This window comes from Microcaecilia unicolor, chromosome 9 (genome assembly GCF_901765095.1).
Source record: "Microcaecilia unicolor chromosome 9, aMicUni1.1, whole genome shotgun sequence".
Lineage (NCBI taxonomy): Eukaryota > Metazoa > Chordata > Amphibia > Gymnophiona > Siphonopidae > Microcaecilia > Microcaecilia unicolor.
The window spans coordinates 95078475-95097223 of NC_044039.1; the positions used below are offsets into that span (position 1 = coordinate 95078475).

At 42.0% G+C, this 18749-nt stretch overlaps 1 protein-coding gene across 1 annotated transcript in view; it reads right to left on the reverse strand.

Annotated features, from left to right (window-relative positions):
• The window catches only part of LMNTD1 (lamin tail domain containing 1), a 440913-nt gene that overhangs the window by 323038 nt on the left and 99126 nt on the right, over positions 1-18749 (reverse strand). The window contains exon 3 of the mRNA XM_030213683.1: positions 11945-12117. Within this exon, the coding sequence (XP_030069543.1) occupies positions 11945-12117 (173 nt within the window). The remainder of the gene's footprint in view (positions 1-11944; positions 12118-18749) is intronic.

Sequence of the window (18749 nt, forward strand, 5' to 3'; positions counted from 1 at the left end):
GTTACATTCAGATATTTCCCTCTCCTGGAGGGCTCACTATCAAAGTTTGTACCTGAAACAATGGAGGGTTAAGGCCTCGTAGGCACCTATGCGCTCCCAGTGCATGCCAAATTGAGGTTACTGCCCGGTTACTGCATGGCCCTTGCTGTAATTTCAATTTTGGCACGCGTCCACTACGCACATCTGAAAACTATTTTTTATTTTGTGGCGCGCGGCAGCTATGCGCGTCAAGTGACATTTGACATGTGTAAACCATTACCGCCTGGTTACTGCAAGAGACCTTACTGCTAGGTAAATGGCTTGCGGTAACATCTCAGACTCAAAATGGACGCACAGCAATTTTCATTTTTCCACACGTCCATTTTTGGCAAAGAAAAGGGCATTTTTTGTAGGTGCGCTAAAAAATAATTCTGCGCGTGCCCGAAACATGCATGTACACTACTGCGACCATTTTCCAGCGCACCTTAGTAAAAGGACCCCTAAGTGATTTGTCTAAGGTCACAAGGATCTGCAGTGGGATTTCAACCAGGTAGCCCACTGCTCTAACCATTAGGCTACTCCTCCACTCTTCTGTCACCCACCACATGCAGAAATGTCATTTCTACAACACAGGGCTCACCACCTTCCTTTCTGTGAATATAGCTGCCTTCCAGTGCTCTGTCCCTACAACTCTGTCTTGGTTGGATCCTACCTACAGTCTCCACTGAAAATACTCACACAGAGGGAAAATTGGAGATCTGCAGAGAGTTTCTAAAGATCGAAAAATATCCAGTCATGTTAGCTATCCTGTTAGATTCTAAGAATGCAAAATAAAAAAACTTAGGAATAAATCAAATAAAGCCTCTATATATAAGATTATCAATATAGCAATGTTAAATAATGTGTAAAATTTTTAAATTGTGCTCAGTCCATATCCATTGCACCCATGGCGTCCCTAAGGAAAGCATGTGGTGGTGTTGTAGATGGAACCATCATAGCACAATCTGAGTTCCACCTCTATCATTTAAAATAGAGTGTGCCTGCATCTATTTATAATTGTGGTGCGATAAGAACTATTATTTATAAGAAAAGATATATATAGTTGATTCAAGTGTGATCTGTACCACATGGGCCTGATATAGTAGCAATTGATTGTTGCATTATAAGTAGTAATTGCAGGTGTGTGCGCATACACTTTAAGGAGGTGGAACACTACCACATGCTTTCCTTAGGGACGCCATGGGTGTAATGGATATGGACTGAGCACAATTTAAAAATTTTACACATTATTTAACATTGTTATATTGATAATCTTATATATAGAGGCTTTATTTGATTTATTCCTAAGTTTTTTTATTTTGTGTTAGTAAGACAGGACTTAGGTGGTTTATTTGTAGTTTTCTTCCGTTTGATTAGAGAGATTCTAAGAATGAACAGAGCTGGCAAGGGGGCCCAGTTTTTGAGAGGGAGATTTTAAGTGCATGGCCTCAGTCTTACCCTGCTCTGCTCTGGCCCCACCTACTCCACCCTCAGGCTCACCTGCTCTGCCTCTTGGCTCCACTCCCTGGCACACCTCAATCCCATGGCCATTCCAGAAAATACCTTTACCCCAGTGACAACAGGGATGGATGAAACCTACAAATAACTGTTTCCTCTATTCTTCCTGTCATCTCCTCTCACAACTCTTCTTTTAACTTTGCTTCCTGTCAGTCAGTTTTCTTGCCTTAGGATGTAGGGCAACACTGAAAATAGTACACTAGGCCCTAGAGCAGTGATTCTCAACCCAGTCCTCAGGGCACACACAGCCAGACAGAGTTTTAGGATATACACAATACATACACATGAGATAGATTTGCATGCACAACCTCCTTAGTATGCAAATCTATCTCATGCATATTCATTGTGGTTTCCCTGAAAACCTGTCTGGCTGGGTGTTCCCTGAAGACTGGTTTGAGAACCACTGCCCTAGAGCACCAGTACAGCTACTATTGGGAAACTAGAACAAGCTGAACGGTTATTAACATTGACATTCGCACATCATCCATTCCTCATCTTACAATCTATTCATTTATAAATAATAATACCACAACTCATCATTGGAATTAAATTTTGGCCGCAGCTTTATTAACCATATATAAATATATAACTCAATTCTATAACTTAACCTTTACCCAATGCATTAAATTCTTCCATACCAATGTTAGCATTCCCAGAGCAGTTTTAACAGTTCAGAGCCATTCGGTAATGAAACTGGCTCTCTGACTTGTCCAAAATTACCCCCTTTATTCTATGTGACTCACGGTGCCGTCAAGCCACATCTCACTCGTGGCGGTTCCACCCACAAGTTACTTTTTCCATCAAAATATCTTTTAACCAATATCCACTTAACCACATCTGGTGCCTCTTTATCCCCACATATCCGGCTGACTCAAAAGCTGCTACCGACCACCCATTCCCCACCCAAACTCACATACCCACCATAACCATCCCACCAAAATCATTAACATGTCACCAACTATCCATTGTAATTTAAGACTTGCGTATGGTTGGAAGAAGTGAGCTCTGGAAAAACTATGTAAACTTTGTTGATAATGTATGCATACGTATTAGCAACAATTAAAGTATGATGTATTAATCATTGGAGTACCCTAGTGTTATATGATATATAGGTTTGTACTCTGATATAAAACAATATTCCCTGAATTTAAAAGATTTTATTTTATTAACCAGGTTGGTTCCTGTCTTTTCCACTTTTCTTGTGTGATTCTTCTTCTAAATTCTTTTTTCAGTGTCTCCTTTCTATTTCTCTCTCTTCTTGTCTTCCCATTGACCCTGTCTCTCTTTCTTTGCTTTTCCCCCCTATTCTCCCTTTGTTTTTCCCACACTCTCTAGTTCCCCATTTCCATCCTCTGTACTCACCTCCTCCCCAGCCCTCATTTACCTTTCTCTGACTCTCAGGGCCCAATATTCAGCCAGCAGTGGTCAGCAGGTTGTGTGATATTCAGTGCTGACTACGGACGGACGTTTAACCAGCTGACTCCGCCCCCAGAACAACCATAAAGTAGTTGGTTTCAGTTTAGTAGATAACTGGGCATTTTCAGTGGCAGTATCCAGTTAAGTGCTGCTGAATATGCCCAGTTGGCCCTGAACAAGCAATTTAAATGGTCCAGAGCCATTTCTGCCATTTAAATTGCTTTGAATATTGACCCCTCATTTCCTCACCAGTCGCAGCTCCTTCAACTCAACCCTTCCTGACATCTAGTCCATTTTTAATTCCTCTTACCCCTGTCCAGCATCCCATGCCTTCTCTTTAACTTCTTTTTTTTTCTGAATTCTCTGTGCCTTTCACAGTGGCGTTCCTAGGGGGGCTGACACCCGGGGCGGATCGCCGATGCGCCCCGCCCCCCCCCCGGGTGCAGCACCCCCCCTGAACAGCATGACGCCCCCCACCCAGCGAAAGAACCCCTGAACCCCCGGTGAAAGAACCCCCCCCCCCGGGTGCACGCCGCTGGGGGGGGTGCCGCGCGCCTCCCGGCTCTTTGTTTTCATGCTCCCTCTGCCCCAGAACAGGAAGTAACCCCCAGCGGACCGCCCCCACCGCTCCCCCCCTTGGTTCGCCACTGGCCTTTCATAGTCCCATATCTTAACACTGCTTCCTAAGCCCCCCAGCCCTCTGATCCTTCACACCATTTCTCTGCACCCCTCCACACAAACTTTCCCCCTTCCCCCCATCTCTCTTACTAGAGGCTTTTCTCCCCTTGTCCCTCTCTCCTACCCACTACAGGCTTGTCTATCCCTTCCTCTCTCTAGAGATGTTTATTTTCATCTGTTCACCCTCTCCTACCCTCCCTCCCTATCTCTCTATCTAGAGGCTCTTCCCTCCATTTATTTGCTCCATCCTTCTCTTTCTTCTTCCCTCCCCTCACTAGACTTCCCTCCCCTATTCTCAACCCCACCCACCCGATAGTTTGCACAGTAGTTGAGTAGTTGTGGTAGTTTTTATGGGAGGGGCAGTTTCAAAACTGGTAGGGCAGTTGTGGAAAGTAGCTTTTAGGGGTGGAGAGGTTTGCAGGGTAGTGGGGAAGTTTGGGGGTCAGTTTGCAAAGTGGGTGGCATTTGCAGGTGGTAGCTTTTGGATATCTCTAGAGTTTGTGGAGTTGATCAGGCAGTTGCAGGGGGCAATGAGCACTTATATCCTTGTACATTTTCAATTGCATTGAAATAGGTGTAAATGTGGTTGTTGAAAATCCACATACAACTGTCAAAATGAAAGCTTTGCAAACCTCTCTCTCTCCCTTCTCCATCCTTTCCTAGACACAGGTAAAAGCACCCATGCTGTGAACAGTATGGACATTTTAACTTACAGTGGGGGCAGGTGCAGTTTTTAACCTGGCTTTTCCTGTAAATAAACAGCTGTTCGTTAATGGGAAAACCTCTGAAAATGACCTTCCCTAGATCTAAGTGTAGTCTTAAATTACCTTTTTCATCCTATTCAGTAAAAGGCTTATGCTTTTCTTCATTGTCTTGATATTTCTATGTTATATAATGTTCATTATTCAGTGGCACTTATCTGTATAGCAGGCGCTGCTACCCAAGTAAGTGCTACTGAGAGGCCCTTGCCAAGATTTTCAGCATCATTATTTGGACAATGCTGATGACAATCTGTGCAAACTGCCTCAGTGCTATCTGGATAGTTCCTGGCAGTCTGGAGGCGGAGCCTGGATAGAGCCAGGAATTACCTGGAAGCCAGCAATATTCAGCTGTCTGAATTTTCTACCTGTTCTAGGTTATCCAAGGTGAGTAACGGCACTGAATATCACCCTTACGTGGATACTTGCAACTCTGTCATTACACCTGGATATTCAGCGCTGATATTTTGATATTGGCCAGCACAAAATATTCAGGTATTCAGGCGTAACTTCAAATGCCATGGCCAGCATGAAACACCTACCATAGAATTTTAATAATGATCTGACAATGTTCTTCTATTATTCTATATTCCTCTTAATATAACTCTGTCTCTACTATTTTTTCATATATATCTCTACTATAATAAAAAGCACCTCCAATGTTCTGAAGCTGACTCCGTGGCTGCACTGAAGTGAAGGGTTCGTAAGGTTCGTCAGATTTGTCAGTCTGTCACCATCTCTCTCGGCCCCGCCCTCGCGTCAAAACGTGATGACGTCGAGGGCGGCGGACCTATCAGAGGTGCAAGGGCGGGGCCGAGAGAGATGGTGACAGACTGACGAATCTGACGAACCTTACGAACCCTTCACTTCAGTGAAGCCACGAAGTCAGCTTCACAACGTTGCAGGTGCATTTTATTACACTACACAGCTCCCTAATTTTGCAGTTAAACATCGCAGGGTGGCTGGAGGGGGGAGAGAGGGGGGGCAACGATCCTGGAACTGGGAGGGAGGGAGGGGGGCGGACCCTGGAACTTGGAGGGGGGCGGGCAGACCCAGAGAGGGAGGGAGGGGGGTGACCCTGCAACTGGGAGGGAGGGGGAGAGGGCCGACCCTGCAACTGGGAGGGAGGGGCGGGGCCACCCTGGAACTGGGAGGAACGGAAGGAGGGCGGCCCCTGGCACACACTCTCATTCTGGAGGGTCCAAGAAAGCACGAAGGCAGACGGTCTGCAAACTCCAAGATGGAAAACAAAAAAAGCAGATCGTGTAGAAATGAAATGCAATTTATTTAAACAATACAACAATATTTATATGAGTACAAACAGCCCGACACAGGCCATGTTTCGCCCAACTGGGCTGCTTCAGGGGCTATACAGAAAATCCTTTGTTGCCAAATATAAGGCAAAATGTAGAAATCATGCATCAAGGGTTGGTTTGGAAAAAAAAAAACAGCTGAGTCAGAGATTTCAAAACGTGATCCACTGATATGGAGCCAGTGCTTCGGTCACATATCTCTGGGTTTGTTGTATTGTTTAAATAAATTGCATTTCATTTCTACACGATCTGCTTTTTTTGTTTTCCATGTTACACACTCTCATTCTCACACACACACACTCTCGCACCCAGTCTCACTCTCTCTGTCACACACACTCACACATTCACTCTCTCTCTATCACACACTCACTCTCACACATACTCTGTAAAACACACACACTCCAAGGACAAAACCTTGCTAGCGCCCGTTTAATTTGTGTCAGAAACGGGCCTTTTTTCCTACTGTGTGTGTATATATGTATAATGTATGTATTGCAAGGAAGATTAAAAACATAATTTAAAAAAAAATGATAATTTTCTGGGTTTCCTTCCCATAGAATCTTTTAAACCAACTTCCTGTGTCTGTAAACTCACCGTCTTCATTTTGCTGCTTGTTTGCAGAATATTGAGCACTAACATTGCTTGACTGCTATCACCCAGGTTACCTTCCATCTTTACGTCAAGTTCAGAAGTGTTTTCTCTAGAGTTGCCTTTTTCTATTTTTAGTCTTAAATTTCAAAAACTTGTTTGACAGTCTGATCTGAGCCCAGCCAAATAGCAAGCAAATGTCTTCAGAAAATAAATCAGGTTCCTTTAATAATATAATATCTACTTTGTGAAGAACAAACATGGATTTTTTTTTAACTTAATACTGAGTCTCCTCATGGTCTCAAAATTCAGAGGCTGATTAAAGATCTTGTTTGTAAGTTTTATTTTCATCCTTTCTTTTTCATATATTCCCCCCTTTTTTTGTTTTTCGTTTGCCACTTTTCCTTTTTTTCCTGTTTCTTCTTCTTCCCCTTTCCCCCTCCTATCCTCTCTCCCCATCCCTCTTCCCCTTTCTCCCACCCCCTCCTCCTTCTCCTTTCTCCTTCCTGGCTTCCTCCTTTTTCTTTTCTCTTTTTTTCACCTACTTTTCCCCTCCCCCTTTTCTCTCTTTTCCCTTCCTCCCCCTCCCTCCTCCTTCTTTCTCCTCCACTTCCTCTTTTCTTTTTCTCCTTCTTTCTCTTTCTTTTTGTTTCCCTTTTTCCTCCCTTTTCTCCCTTCCTTCTTTTCCTTCCCCCTCCCTCCTTCCCCTTTTCTTTTTTTTACAGCTCATTTCGTGTTGTAATTATTTTTAAAAAAAATTCCTCTCCTTCTTTGGTCACCTTGGTTGTTTTTAAGTGTTCCATTTGTTCTTTGTATCTTATCCAGTTTTTTCACCACACTTCATTATTCAGTACTACTTAATTTATCTAATATTAACACAAATAATTTTCATTGACTCATGACTATATTTACAAGTTTTATACTACTATAAATACATTTTTTATATATCTATTTACTGCCTGTTTTTATATATCTAGTTGAGTCATTATTTATTTTATTATCTTTGCATTTATGAGTGCTTTAGTGTCATTATAAAGTTTTTTATTTCAAGTGTGGTGATAGTAGAAGTAGGATTTTTTGCTTGCTTTTGTGATATTGCTGGCTTTCAATACTCTGCTGCATTTAAGAATGTGGCTTGTCCTTTTTTCTTCTTTTGAATATCACCATTTTTTGCCACTCTTTGCCTACCTCTGAATTTATTTTTTACTTTATTCTCATATACTTGGCCCGTTCAGTATAGATCTTGAACATTCAACATTTTTCTACCATCACATTTGGGATCCCGTATTGTGAAACCATAGATGTTGCACCTGCATTTAAAAGTAGATGTCAGTTGTCTTGTCTGTTCCTCCAGGATTTGCTGTAGTTTCGCTGTTTTTCTTGAAATCTGCAGTTTGGTTGGTAAGCCTGCTTTCTTATTACATGTAGAGGGCATTTTTGATATGACATCTAAGTCTGACTTTGGATGTTTTTTGCTAATTGTAAGCCACATTGAGCCTGCAAAAAGGTGGGATAATGTGGGATACAAATGTAATAATAATAATAATAATAAACACCCCAAAAAAAAGGCCATAATTGAAAAAATATAAAAACCTTTCCCTATGTACAAAAATACCAAAGCTAGATGTATGAAAAGAAAATGCCTATAAGCAGTGGCGGAAAACATCCCCCGTGTTTGAAAATAAATATCATGGAACAACCATCATCACTAGATGTCCCTGCATTTACAAAAACGTGAGCAGCCACGGCAGGACATCCCCTCCATGTGCAAGATGTCCATATATGGAGGAATGTTCATTACTGTAGCAGGATGTCCCTGAGGCAAGAGCACAATTATTATCCCCAGCAGACCCAGCTCCTGGTTCAACTGTGCCTAAGGCATAGAAGGCATCTGTTTAAGAAGCACAACCACCTACTCCTCAGGAATATGTCCATTAGGGTCTGTTCTCACATTAGAGACACCCTGGTAAGGTAAGTGTCCAGCAATGCCTGCCCCCCCCCCCCCCCGGATCATTGCACAACTAATCAGGGCCGCCAAGAGAGGGGGGAGGGGTGAAAATTACCTGGGCCCAACCTCCAAGGAGAGCACAGAGCCAGGCCTTTAGAGGGCACAAACAATCATTGTGGATACAGGAACAAAAGGTTAACCACCCTACGGGAAAGGTAAAAAGTTTTGTTCCCGCAGTAAAAAATCTCTTCCTCCCTGCAGATCTCACCTAGAGGATTCTGCAGCCAGCAGCGATTCACAGTTAGAGGCTGTCTCTGTGGCCTTCCCTCTTCTGTGTCCCACCCTCTTTACTGCAACTTCCTGTTTAGTGTCAAGTTGCAGTAGAGAGGCCGGGATGCTGCAGAAGGGAGGCCACAGAGATTCTTTATATCACCGTATGTTCATTCATTTTTGGCCGTATTATTTCTTTACACACACTTTCACTTATGTTACGGTTATTACTTTTAGCACCCATTAGTCACATCTCTATTCTAGTGTACGTTGTATCAGCACATTTTACAAATTTTTGTGTGCATTAGCACCACTTTTACACATACTTCATAGACCAAAATTTTTCTTCAGTGTTCATATGGTATGAATATTGTTTCATGAGGTTCCCTGTAACCTCATTATCATTGTGCATACTGTGTGTACGTGCCCCTTACACATTTATTCTCACAACTCATATGTTTTATTGCATTATATTTATATATTTTATGATGCTCTTGTTTATGCACTATAAACGATACTATTTGTATGAGGTTTCTGTACACATTTGTTTCTGTATATTGACTTTTATCATTTAGATGCTCCATTGCACTGCTTTAATACAATTTTATGATTTTCTTTTTTTAGTTGTTTATGCACTTTGGGATGAATTCTACATATGGCACTGAAAAAAGCGCTATTCTATAAGCTCCACTTAAAGTTAGGTGTGGTATATAGAATAGTGCTTACACCCAGGAATCACACCTAACTTTTGGCACAGCCATTTGCACCAACTGAAACGTGGTGCAAATATACGCACATAAATTAGGCGCCACCCGAGTTATTGTTTTAATACAATCATCTGGGTCTTCCTGGCACATAAGAGCAGACAGACAGACCCAGAAACAGGTAGACAAGAAGAAGCTTGCTGGTGTTAGGCCCCACCAGTGGCATAGCAAGGACGGGCTGCTGGGGGGGGTGTCGGCTCCGCTGGTTCCCTGCTTCCTCTGCCCCGGAACAGGTTACTTCCTGTTCCGGGGCAGAGGGAGCAAGGAACCAGCGGAACCGACACCCCATCCCCCCCAGTGGCGTGCAGGCAAGAATGCACTGGAGGGGGGCTTGGGTGATGCACTGAGGGGGGGTTGATGCGCCGAGGGGGGGTGTCATGCTGCACCCAGGGGGGGGTGCACAGCGGCGAACCGCCCTGGGTGGCAGCCACCCTCGCTACGCCAATGGGCCCCACCTTAGAGACCAGGCCTGGGGAATTTTGCCCCCTTGCCTCCCCCCCCCTTCTCGGTGGCCCTGCTCTCCATTGGGAGGAGCACAGACCTTCATAAAGAGTGCAAAGGTAAAAGTACCAAATTTTGAATAACTGATGGGGGCTGCCACTTCTATGATAGTTTATTTGTAGACTATTGGCAGGGTGGTTTGTCATTGTCTTCTGCAGTAATCCTTATCCCATGGCTAAGGTGAAGTACTCATTTACTGACCAAAATAAAAATGGATGAGTTGACCAGAGGCTGACTTCTTGACAGAAATCTCAACAAAGGATTCAAACTCAGGTGATGAGTGCAATAGTTTATAGTTTATTTATACTTTCCATATGGCCTTAGCTAACAAGCAGGCCAAAGCGGTGAACAGACTAACAAAGGAATAGAACTTCAAATTTTAAACAGGAAAGAGCCACTCAAACTAAACAATAATCATATGTAAAAAGGCTAAACCAGTGAAAAGGCCTGTAAAAATAAGGATTCCTCCTTAAAACAGAAGAAAATGGTCAAGGACATGGCAGTAAGCGGTAAGCAAGTGACTTACCGATTGCACCATGAGACCTCATAAAGACCTCTTTACACAAATATAAAACAAAGTCTTCTAAAATAATTATATGAGGAACCTTGCCATGAAGAATACATTATTCAGTTGCCCCATAGCACATTTTGTTAGTAAAATTAAAGGTAAATAAAGACATTCAACAGTCAAGCTTAGTTCATGGGTGCTAGGTTTCACATTTACTTGCAAAACAAACAAAGACAAAAAAAAAAATCGGCTTTGCTCAACCCTGTCTCAAGCCTTTTGGGAGCTGTTACTCTCACTTCAGCTACAGTTGGTGAACAGATCTGACTCCCACTATGCAACTTTTCACCTTGATCCCAGTTTCTGAAGCAACACAAGTTCCTTTTTTCCTCAGAAGTTTTGTCACAGTCAACAGGTTCTCAGCTGTTCCTGTCCACTTCTGGGTCAATCCCTTGGCCTCTAGTAAACCAGCAGTGAAGGTTTCACAAACCCAGTCAAGCATCCTGCTCAATCACATCCAGGATCTCTCCCGGGTAGAATTCAGGCTCAGTTTTGAACTTTTCCAGCTAGTCATGCCTCACACCTGGCTCTGGTCAGGAGGCAGCCCAGTCCTGTTTCCAGGGACCAAATCAGAGACTGAATTACCATCTGGCAATTCTTTCTGAAATCTTTTTCTATATGACCTGGATGATCTGTCATACTCAAAATACTCAAACAGCTTTGAATTTCTCCAAATAAACCTTTTCTTTAAAAATTTGTTTATTAACTTTTCCAGAAACGTAATACAAATAACAACCAGCTAAGTGAAGAGGCGTGTGGTTATTCTTACACCCATCTCCACAAATAAACCCTTCTAGAGCAGTAAATATTTGAGGAAAACTTTTCTTCACCAATTGAAGGCCAAAAATTAATGAGGGACAGCAAACCCATAAGCATTTTCAAATATATTTGTTAAGTTTATCAAATACAGTCCTAGGCTGGTTGCAATAAATCAGGAATATTAAAAATAAGACCAGTACAAACATAACTAAATGACACATTAACAAACAAACTCTCAGACTAACATACGTGTACCAACAAATGTCTGACACAGAAAAAGACCCTCAGACTAGCTCTGGAAACGCCTGTTTAAAGAAGAAATCCTTCACATGTTTCCAAAAGTTATACATATCAGTCAGTAGCCTCATATCCACTGGCAAAGAATTCCATATGAGCTATTGAGCTCTTCAAAAAATGAAAAAGGGCCCATTGCGTGCTTTCAAAGCTTATGTACTGTACAATGTCACTGGATAATTCATATTGTCATCCAATAAGAAAAATTACAGTAGCAAAGAATTCAACAATTATTTAAAACCAGCCTTATCTGCTCTCGTCCTTGGTTTAGAAGTTTGTGATCCAATAATCAGTAGTATCATCAACTGAAATGAGACAACTTTATATACTTTGTATACCATTATGTAAAGTGACAGAAATGCCAAAAGTAGTCTAATGTCTGGAGGGACTATAAATTTCAAATGTGTAGTTACATAATAGTTCTGGCTCATGCTATTTATGATAGTTTGGCTAGTTTGCAGGTCTAGGGATTTTATATCAAGATTTATAGAATTATAGGGCTGTGGGTTTGTCTAATTCCGTTCAGTATATGTAAAATTCTATAGAAAATATACCTGTTTTTATAGTCAATTGCTAGTTGAGAATTCTTCTGTCTGTTGACTTCAGCCCTCACTTGGTTTCTGCATAAGTCAAGTTGTTCCTGAAGATCATTTAACTCCTGAGTGAACTTCTTTTGAATGTCAACAATCTCATCTTCTAAGCAACGAATCTGAGAAAAAGGCTCAGTCTATATGAAGAAAGGAAATTATTCAGATTGATTAGAGTGTGACTTGGTAATTCATATGACTCAGAAACACCCACTTTCATAAATGATATCCCTACAAAATGCCTTTGCTGCACTAGAAAATTATAATGTGGGATACAAATGCAACAATAAACAAGCAAATAAATAAATAATAAAAGTCAAATAAGAATCCGAACAGGTGTCAGAGTTGAAGAGAGAGACCCAGCATACACAAAATACTCGATGCACTGCCAAAAGATGTCAAAGCAAATCTTCTACTACTGGGTGACACTATTATCAGAGTGTCATGAAATGTTTAGCCACCCACCTGGAGTTACCCCATGGACACTTAGAGGGTCTATCCCCAGCACAGCTCAGGTCTGCCTGCACCTGCTGCTTGTGCTCTACACTAGCACCCTTCTCCCACCGACTGGGTCACAACTGCCTCTGGGTGAGTCTCCTTCTCTCAAGCTATCCCCAGTGATTTCTAGTTTACTGGGGCCATACTCCCAGTGGTCCCAAAGTTCCCAGAAAGCACTCACAGACCCAACACACAAGCCACCAGGATTCTTTATCAGTCCAGACAAACAGGGTAAACAAACAATTATGTTTATTCTCTTTAAAATATTGAACAGTGGAGCAAAATAGTGCAAACAGCAAACAATAAGAGGTAACTGAAATATGGATCAATTATAATACTAACTAAACATCTGTATGCTGCCTAAACAGTACCTGGGAAGATCAGGACATATAATTCACCGAGCCTTAGCAAAGACATCTGTCTCTCTTTTCTCCCGGGCTAAGACTGAAGCAACAACCAGTGACAACTGCTGGGTAATTTCAAACTCCAGGCCAATCAGAGCCCAGTCATCAAGTTTTAAAAGAATGCCGCTCACAGTACTGCAGATTCACTTCTTCACTAAGTGAAACTAAAAAAGGGCATGTACTTTTCTATAACAGCTTTAACATAAAACATGCATCACCTGTTAGCCAAACTAGAGAAATGTACTTAAAGAGTTAATTAAGGCAATTTTACAGGTTTAAAACACACTGTTCTGTCACACAGAGCATTAATTAGGAACACAGTACAAAAAACATAAAAAGATGAAATACCTCCCTGGCCTCCCTAGATATATATGATAGAGGTAGACATGAATTTCTTCTTTACTCTTCCAAAAGTACAAGGACTAGGGGACCTGCAATGAAGGTAGTAAGTGGGACATTTAAACAAATCAGAGAAAATACTTCTTCACGTAACGTGTAATTAAGCTTTGCAACTCGTTACCCGAGAATGTGGTAAGAGTGGTTAGTATAGCAGGGTTTAAAAAGTGTTGGACAAGTTCCTAAAAGAAAAGTCCGTAAGCCATTATTAAGATGGACTTGTGAAAATCCACTGCTTACTCCTGGAATAAGCAGCATAAAATCTGTTTTATTCTTTTGGGATCTTACCAGTTGCTTGTGACCTGGATTGGCCACTAATGGAAGCAGGTTACTAGGCTTGATGAACATTTGGTCTGTCCTAATATGGCAATGCTTATGTACTTATGGATTTGATTTGATTTATTGCTTTGATATACTGTTTAACACATTCAAGTTATAAAGCGGTTTACAATAAAATAATAAGCCATCATACAATTCACAAAATATAATATAACAAAATAAACAAAGCAGATCATACCCAACAAGTCAATTTTTACTCAGCAACACAGAAAAAGAAAATATTTTTTAAAAACTCAATTTAAGAATCATCAAAAGTGTTTTTACAAATCAAGGTTTTTAGAACTTGCAAAACCTCAAAAAACTAGTTAATCCACTAACAGCATCAGGCAGAGAGTTCCATAAAGATGGTTCCATGTAGCAAAAATCCCTATTACTTGTAGATGAGAACCTCACTGTTTTTAAATATGGGAACTGAAACAAGTAGCATTGTGAAGAACACAAAGCTCGAGAACGTTCTTGTTTAACCAACTTATCATTGGGATTTCTGTACACCCATGCAAAAAGCTTTAAAAAACAAACACTCAACCTAGCAGCAATACAAACCCTTTTACCAAGTGGTGGGTAAAAGTTTTTTTTGAAGGAGGCAGATTCTGTATAGTGCGCCTAGAGATCGGTGCTGAAATCTACGAGTATTCTATAACAATGTGCATAACTTAATTGGCTCAACAAGCCAATCAGCGTTCTTAACAGCTCTTAACAAGCTGAGATATCAACTAAGCATATTCTATATACCGCGCCTAAATCTTATAGAATATGCTTAGGTGAAAATGATTTCCGTGTGGATTTTCCAGGTGCCATATATAGAATCTCCCCCTTAATGGCCATGTGGTACTTTAAAAATTGCTGCGTGGTCATTTACTTCTGGAGCCCTTACCGCCTCCTATTTAGGAGGTGGTGAGGGTTCCGTCGGTAACCTGGCAGTGATCGGGCATCGCATGGTGCTGCCCATTTACCACCGGGCATGCCCACTCCCTGCCCACTGGCGCAAGAAAATAAAAAGTATTCTCTAGTGCTGGAAATGGTGCACGGCAGACCTGGAAATACCGCCGGGCTCCTGGGTGAGCCTAGTGGTAGGGCCAATTTGACACAAGCAAACCAAGCAGTAGCCCTCCTGCCTCTTTGTAAAAGGGCCCCTCTGTGTAATTAGAGAAGAAAGCAAGGCGTTCCAGAAGTTGGGAGGGGGGGGAGCAGTGGCGTTCCTAGGGGGGCTGCTACCCGGGGCGGATCACCGATGCGCCCCGCCCCCCGGATGCAGCGTGACCCCCCCCCCCCCGCGGCGAAAGGATACCTGTTCCGGGGCAGAGGGAGCATGGAACAAATGAAGGACAGGCGCGCGCGGCACCCCCCCCCCCAGCGGCGTGCACCTGGGGTGGACCGCCCCCCCCCTAGGAACGCCACTGGGGGGGAGCTAATTTTCATGGTAAAGACTGTAGCACATTCAGAAATTAAGCACTACCTTTTTGTCGAAAGGAAAAAGCTAGGTTTTACATCTAACTTCAATATCTTGCTCAAATTTTCCGAAAACTGTTGAAAACTGACCTATTCAAGAAGGCATACCACAATGTTCCATCCTAACCACAGACTGTAAATGATCTAGACGAAACCGCACCCTGCACTTGACTGATAACCAAATGGCTACTAATGAAAATCACTTTATTCCTTAGGACAGAAATGAACTCTCTATAGTTAACTATCCAACTTATGCTATAATTAAATCTATCACTCAAGAACCTCTATGCAGTACCTTATTGTATCATATTTTATCATGTATGCACCTTACTGTAATTATCATTTGTAATTCTCGACCCAGAAATGGCGTTCGCCATTATGGCATAATGTAAGCCACATTGAGCCTGCAAATAGGTGGGAAAATGTGGGATACAAATGCTACAAATAAAGAAATAAATAAAACCTGGTGTAAATGAGAACATTTTAGATATATATATGCAGCTGGGGCAATATATAGAAAAACAAAAGGCTAATATACTGTGACTGGTCTATATCTTTCTATCAAACGCTACTCAAAATATAGAGTAACAGTATTGCCACCCCGACCATAAATAAATTCCCAACAAAAAATATGAGCAGTGACCAACCTACACTCTCTCATGCATAAAAATCTAAAAACCCTAGACAGAGTATCAAAATATCAACATGGACCTATAACAGGTTATTAGGCCTCTTGTGGGACATCCCATTCCAAGCCAAACCTTGGATCTCATATTTCTCAACTCTTTTGGTTGTCCCTTGTTTTCATTTATTCTTCATTCTTTTATATAATTGATATACTGCTTAAGCTATCTTAATTTCTGTATTCATGACTTTTATTTCCCAAAAAACATTTAAAAAACTTTTTTTTATTTTTAAATAAGTTTTTATTACAAACAAGTTGAAAACTTGTACAGAAAAGTAATGTTGATGTCGTAACAAAAAGATAAGAATACAAAGAAAATAGAAACTTTCCTCCATATTACTCAAGTCCACTAATATATGATTCAAGATGTTACACAATGGAAAATATATTTTTACTTACAAATTTTTAAGGAATTTGCTTTGCATGCACTCTCTTATGGTTCTTAATTTTAACTTATCAAGAGAAACGACATCAAACCTTCACAATATTCTTAGATGTTAAAAAAGCTGTTAATTGGGTAGGTTCAAAGAAGACATGTTTGATCGACAGATATTTATCGACACATTTACATGGAAATCTTAAAAAAAAAAAGTAGCCCCTAATTGAAGGACCCCTGGTCTCATAAGAAGAAATTGTTGTCTTCTCCTTTGAAAAAAAACTTTTATAATTATATTTTCATATCATACACTACTGCAAATCAAGCGATCTAAATAATAAAGCACTTAGCTTTTATATTATGCAGCCGCTGCCAACTTCAAGGCTGAAAACCAGAGTTGTTGCTGTTTCTCTCCTTATTTCTGAGCAGGCAGGGTGTTGAACTGGTTTCCCCTTTCAGCTCTCACTTGGTGCAAATGCAGCAACTATGTGGGTTTTGTTAGATGTAGTGCCCTCCTACTGTCTCCAGGTACAATAGCTTTGGTAGCCAGAAACCCTTTGAGCCAAGCTCCTTTCCCTTGAAATGGACAGGGAAGCTGGAGCTAAAGATCAGGTTACTTCCAACTGGGATTGGTATTTATACTAACATTTCCCTCCAAAGGCTGTCTCCTCCTATCACTGTCCAATCACAGCAGGACAAACCAATGATGTGAAAGTATTCTAAGTCAAAAGTTCACATATCATATACTGGTAGAATCACTATAAGTCTTTGTCATGTATTTTTAGAAAGCAGAACTTCAGGGCCTCTATATTGTCTTACATTCTGCTGTGTTTACATGGTGTCTACAGCATATCTCCGTTGGTATTAAATAACAAGAATTTATACCCAGAATTGAGGGGACTACTTTCTCAGTCACATGTACATATGCCTCCATTGTCCTCCATGTACAGTATATGTGAATCTGAAATCATATGTCTCCCCTGACATATCGTGAAACACCAAACAAAGGGGTCGTTCCAGACGTCACCTACCCTTTCTGTGAAGGGATTTCCTGATATTGCTCCTGTCTGCCACTCTGCAGCCTCAGTTCATGTCCTCTAGTTTTACCATTTCCTATTCTCTGGAAAAGATTTGGTTTTATATTAATAACTTTTTGAAGGATTTAAAGTCTTGCGTGGGATAAACATAAAGGAATCCTGTTCAGAAGGAATGGATCCTCAGAAGTTTAGCCGAGATTGGGTGGCAGAGCTGGTGGTGGGAGGCGGGGCTAGTGGTTGGAAGGCGGGGCTAGTGCTGGGCAGACTTCTACGGCCTGTGCCCTGAAAATGGCAGAAACAAATCAAGGTCAGGTATACACAAAAAGTAGCACATATGAGTTTATCTTGTTGGGCAGCCTGGATGGACCGTGCAGGTCTTCTTCTGCTGTCGTCTACTATGTTACTATCCAGCTTATAATCGAAAGTGATCGCCGGCCATCTTCCGACACAAATCGGGAGATGGCCGGCAATTTCTTAAAAGCGGTGAAATCGGTATAATCAAAAGCGGCATTCTTGACAGCATTGCCGTTTTCCTGTCGTTTTGCCGGCGAACGTTCAAGGGGGCGTGTCGGTAGATTAGCGAAGGTGGGACATGGGAGGGCATGGGCGTGGCTACCAGATGGCCGGCTTTCGCCGATAATGGAAAAAAAAAGCGGCGTTAAGCAGTATTTCGCCGGCTTTACTTGATCCTTTTATTTTCATGACCAAGCCTCAAAAAGTTGCTCCAACTGACCAGATGACCACTGGAGGGAATGGGGTATGACCTCCCCATACTCCCCCAGTGGTCACCAATCCCCTTCCAAACTAAATAAATAAAACTAAAAACCTTTTTTGCCAGCCTGTATGCCAGCCTCAAATGCCTTACCCACCTCCATGACAGCAGAATGTGTTGTATCCTCCGACAGCCTTTCCTTGGTTGCGATGTGGCTCTCGGGTGAGTGTGACACCTTTTCTGTTAGGTGCCCTGCAGAGTCACATTAGCAATGCATTGTGGTGGGTGTAGGGTACTGGTGTTTTTCCCCCCCTGCTAACTGGGTCAGAGTGTGCCCTGTTTTGTTTCCTGCTGTAGTCCATGCGGTAGTGGCCATTTTTGTAAGCCAGTTTTAGTTCCCTTTCCTGTGTTACCCACGTTAGAGAACGTAGTTCTTACCTTGAATGGTGCTGCAAGAGGGCATTGTATACCATTGTGCCAGCTCTGACCTACGGCTAATCTTAGTACCAGGGGACTCTTTGCCAGTGGGGCACAACCTCTGATCTGCAGTTAACTGTGAGTAAACGTGCTTATTTCAAGAAAGGACTTTTTCAGAGAGATTAGTCTTCAGGTGTGAACTGGTGTGCCAAAGTTATACAGCAGCAATAAGTCCTAGAGGCTGTATGCAGGTCCCAGGAGCAATTTTAGTGGGTGCAGTACATTTGTGGGTAGTGGGTTTGGGGGGGGTTGGAGGGCTCAGCTCCCAAAGTAAGGGAGCTATGCACGTGGGAGCTTTTCTGAAGTCCACCGCACTGACCCCTACGTTGGCTGGTTGGTGTCCTGGCATGTCAGGGGGGCCAGTGCACTAAAAATGCTGGCTCCTCCCACGGCCAAATG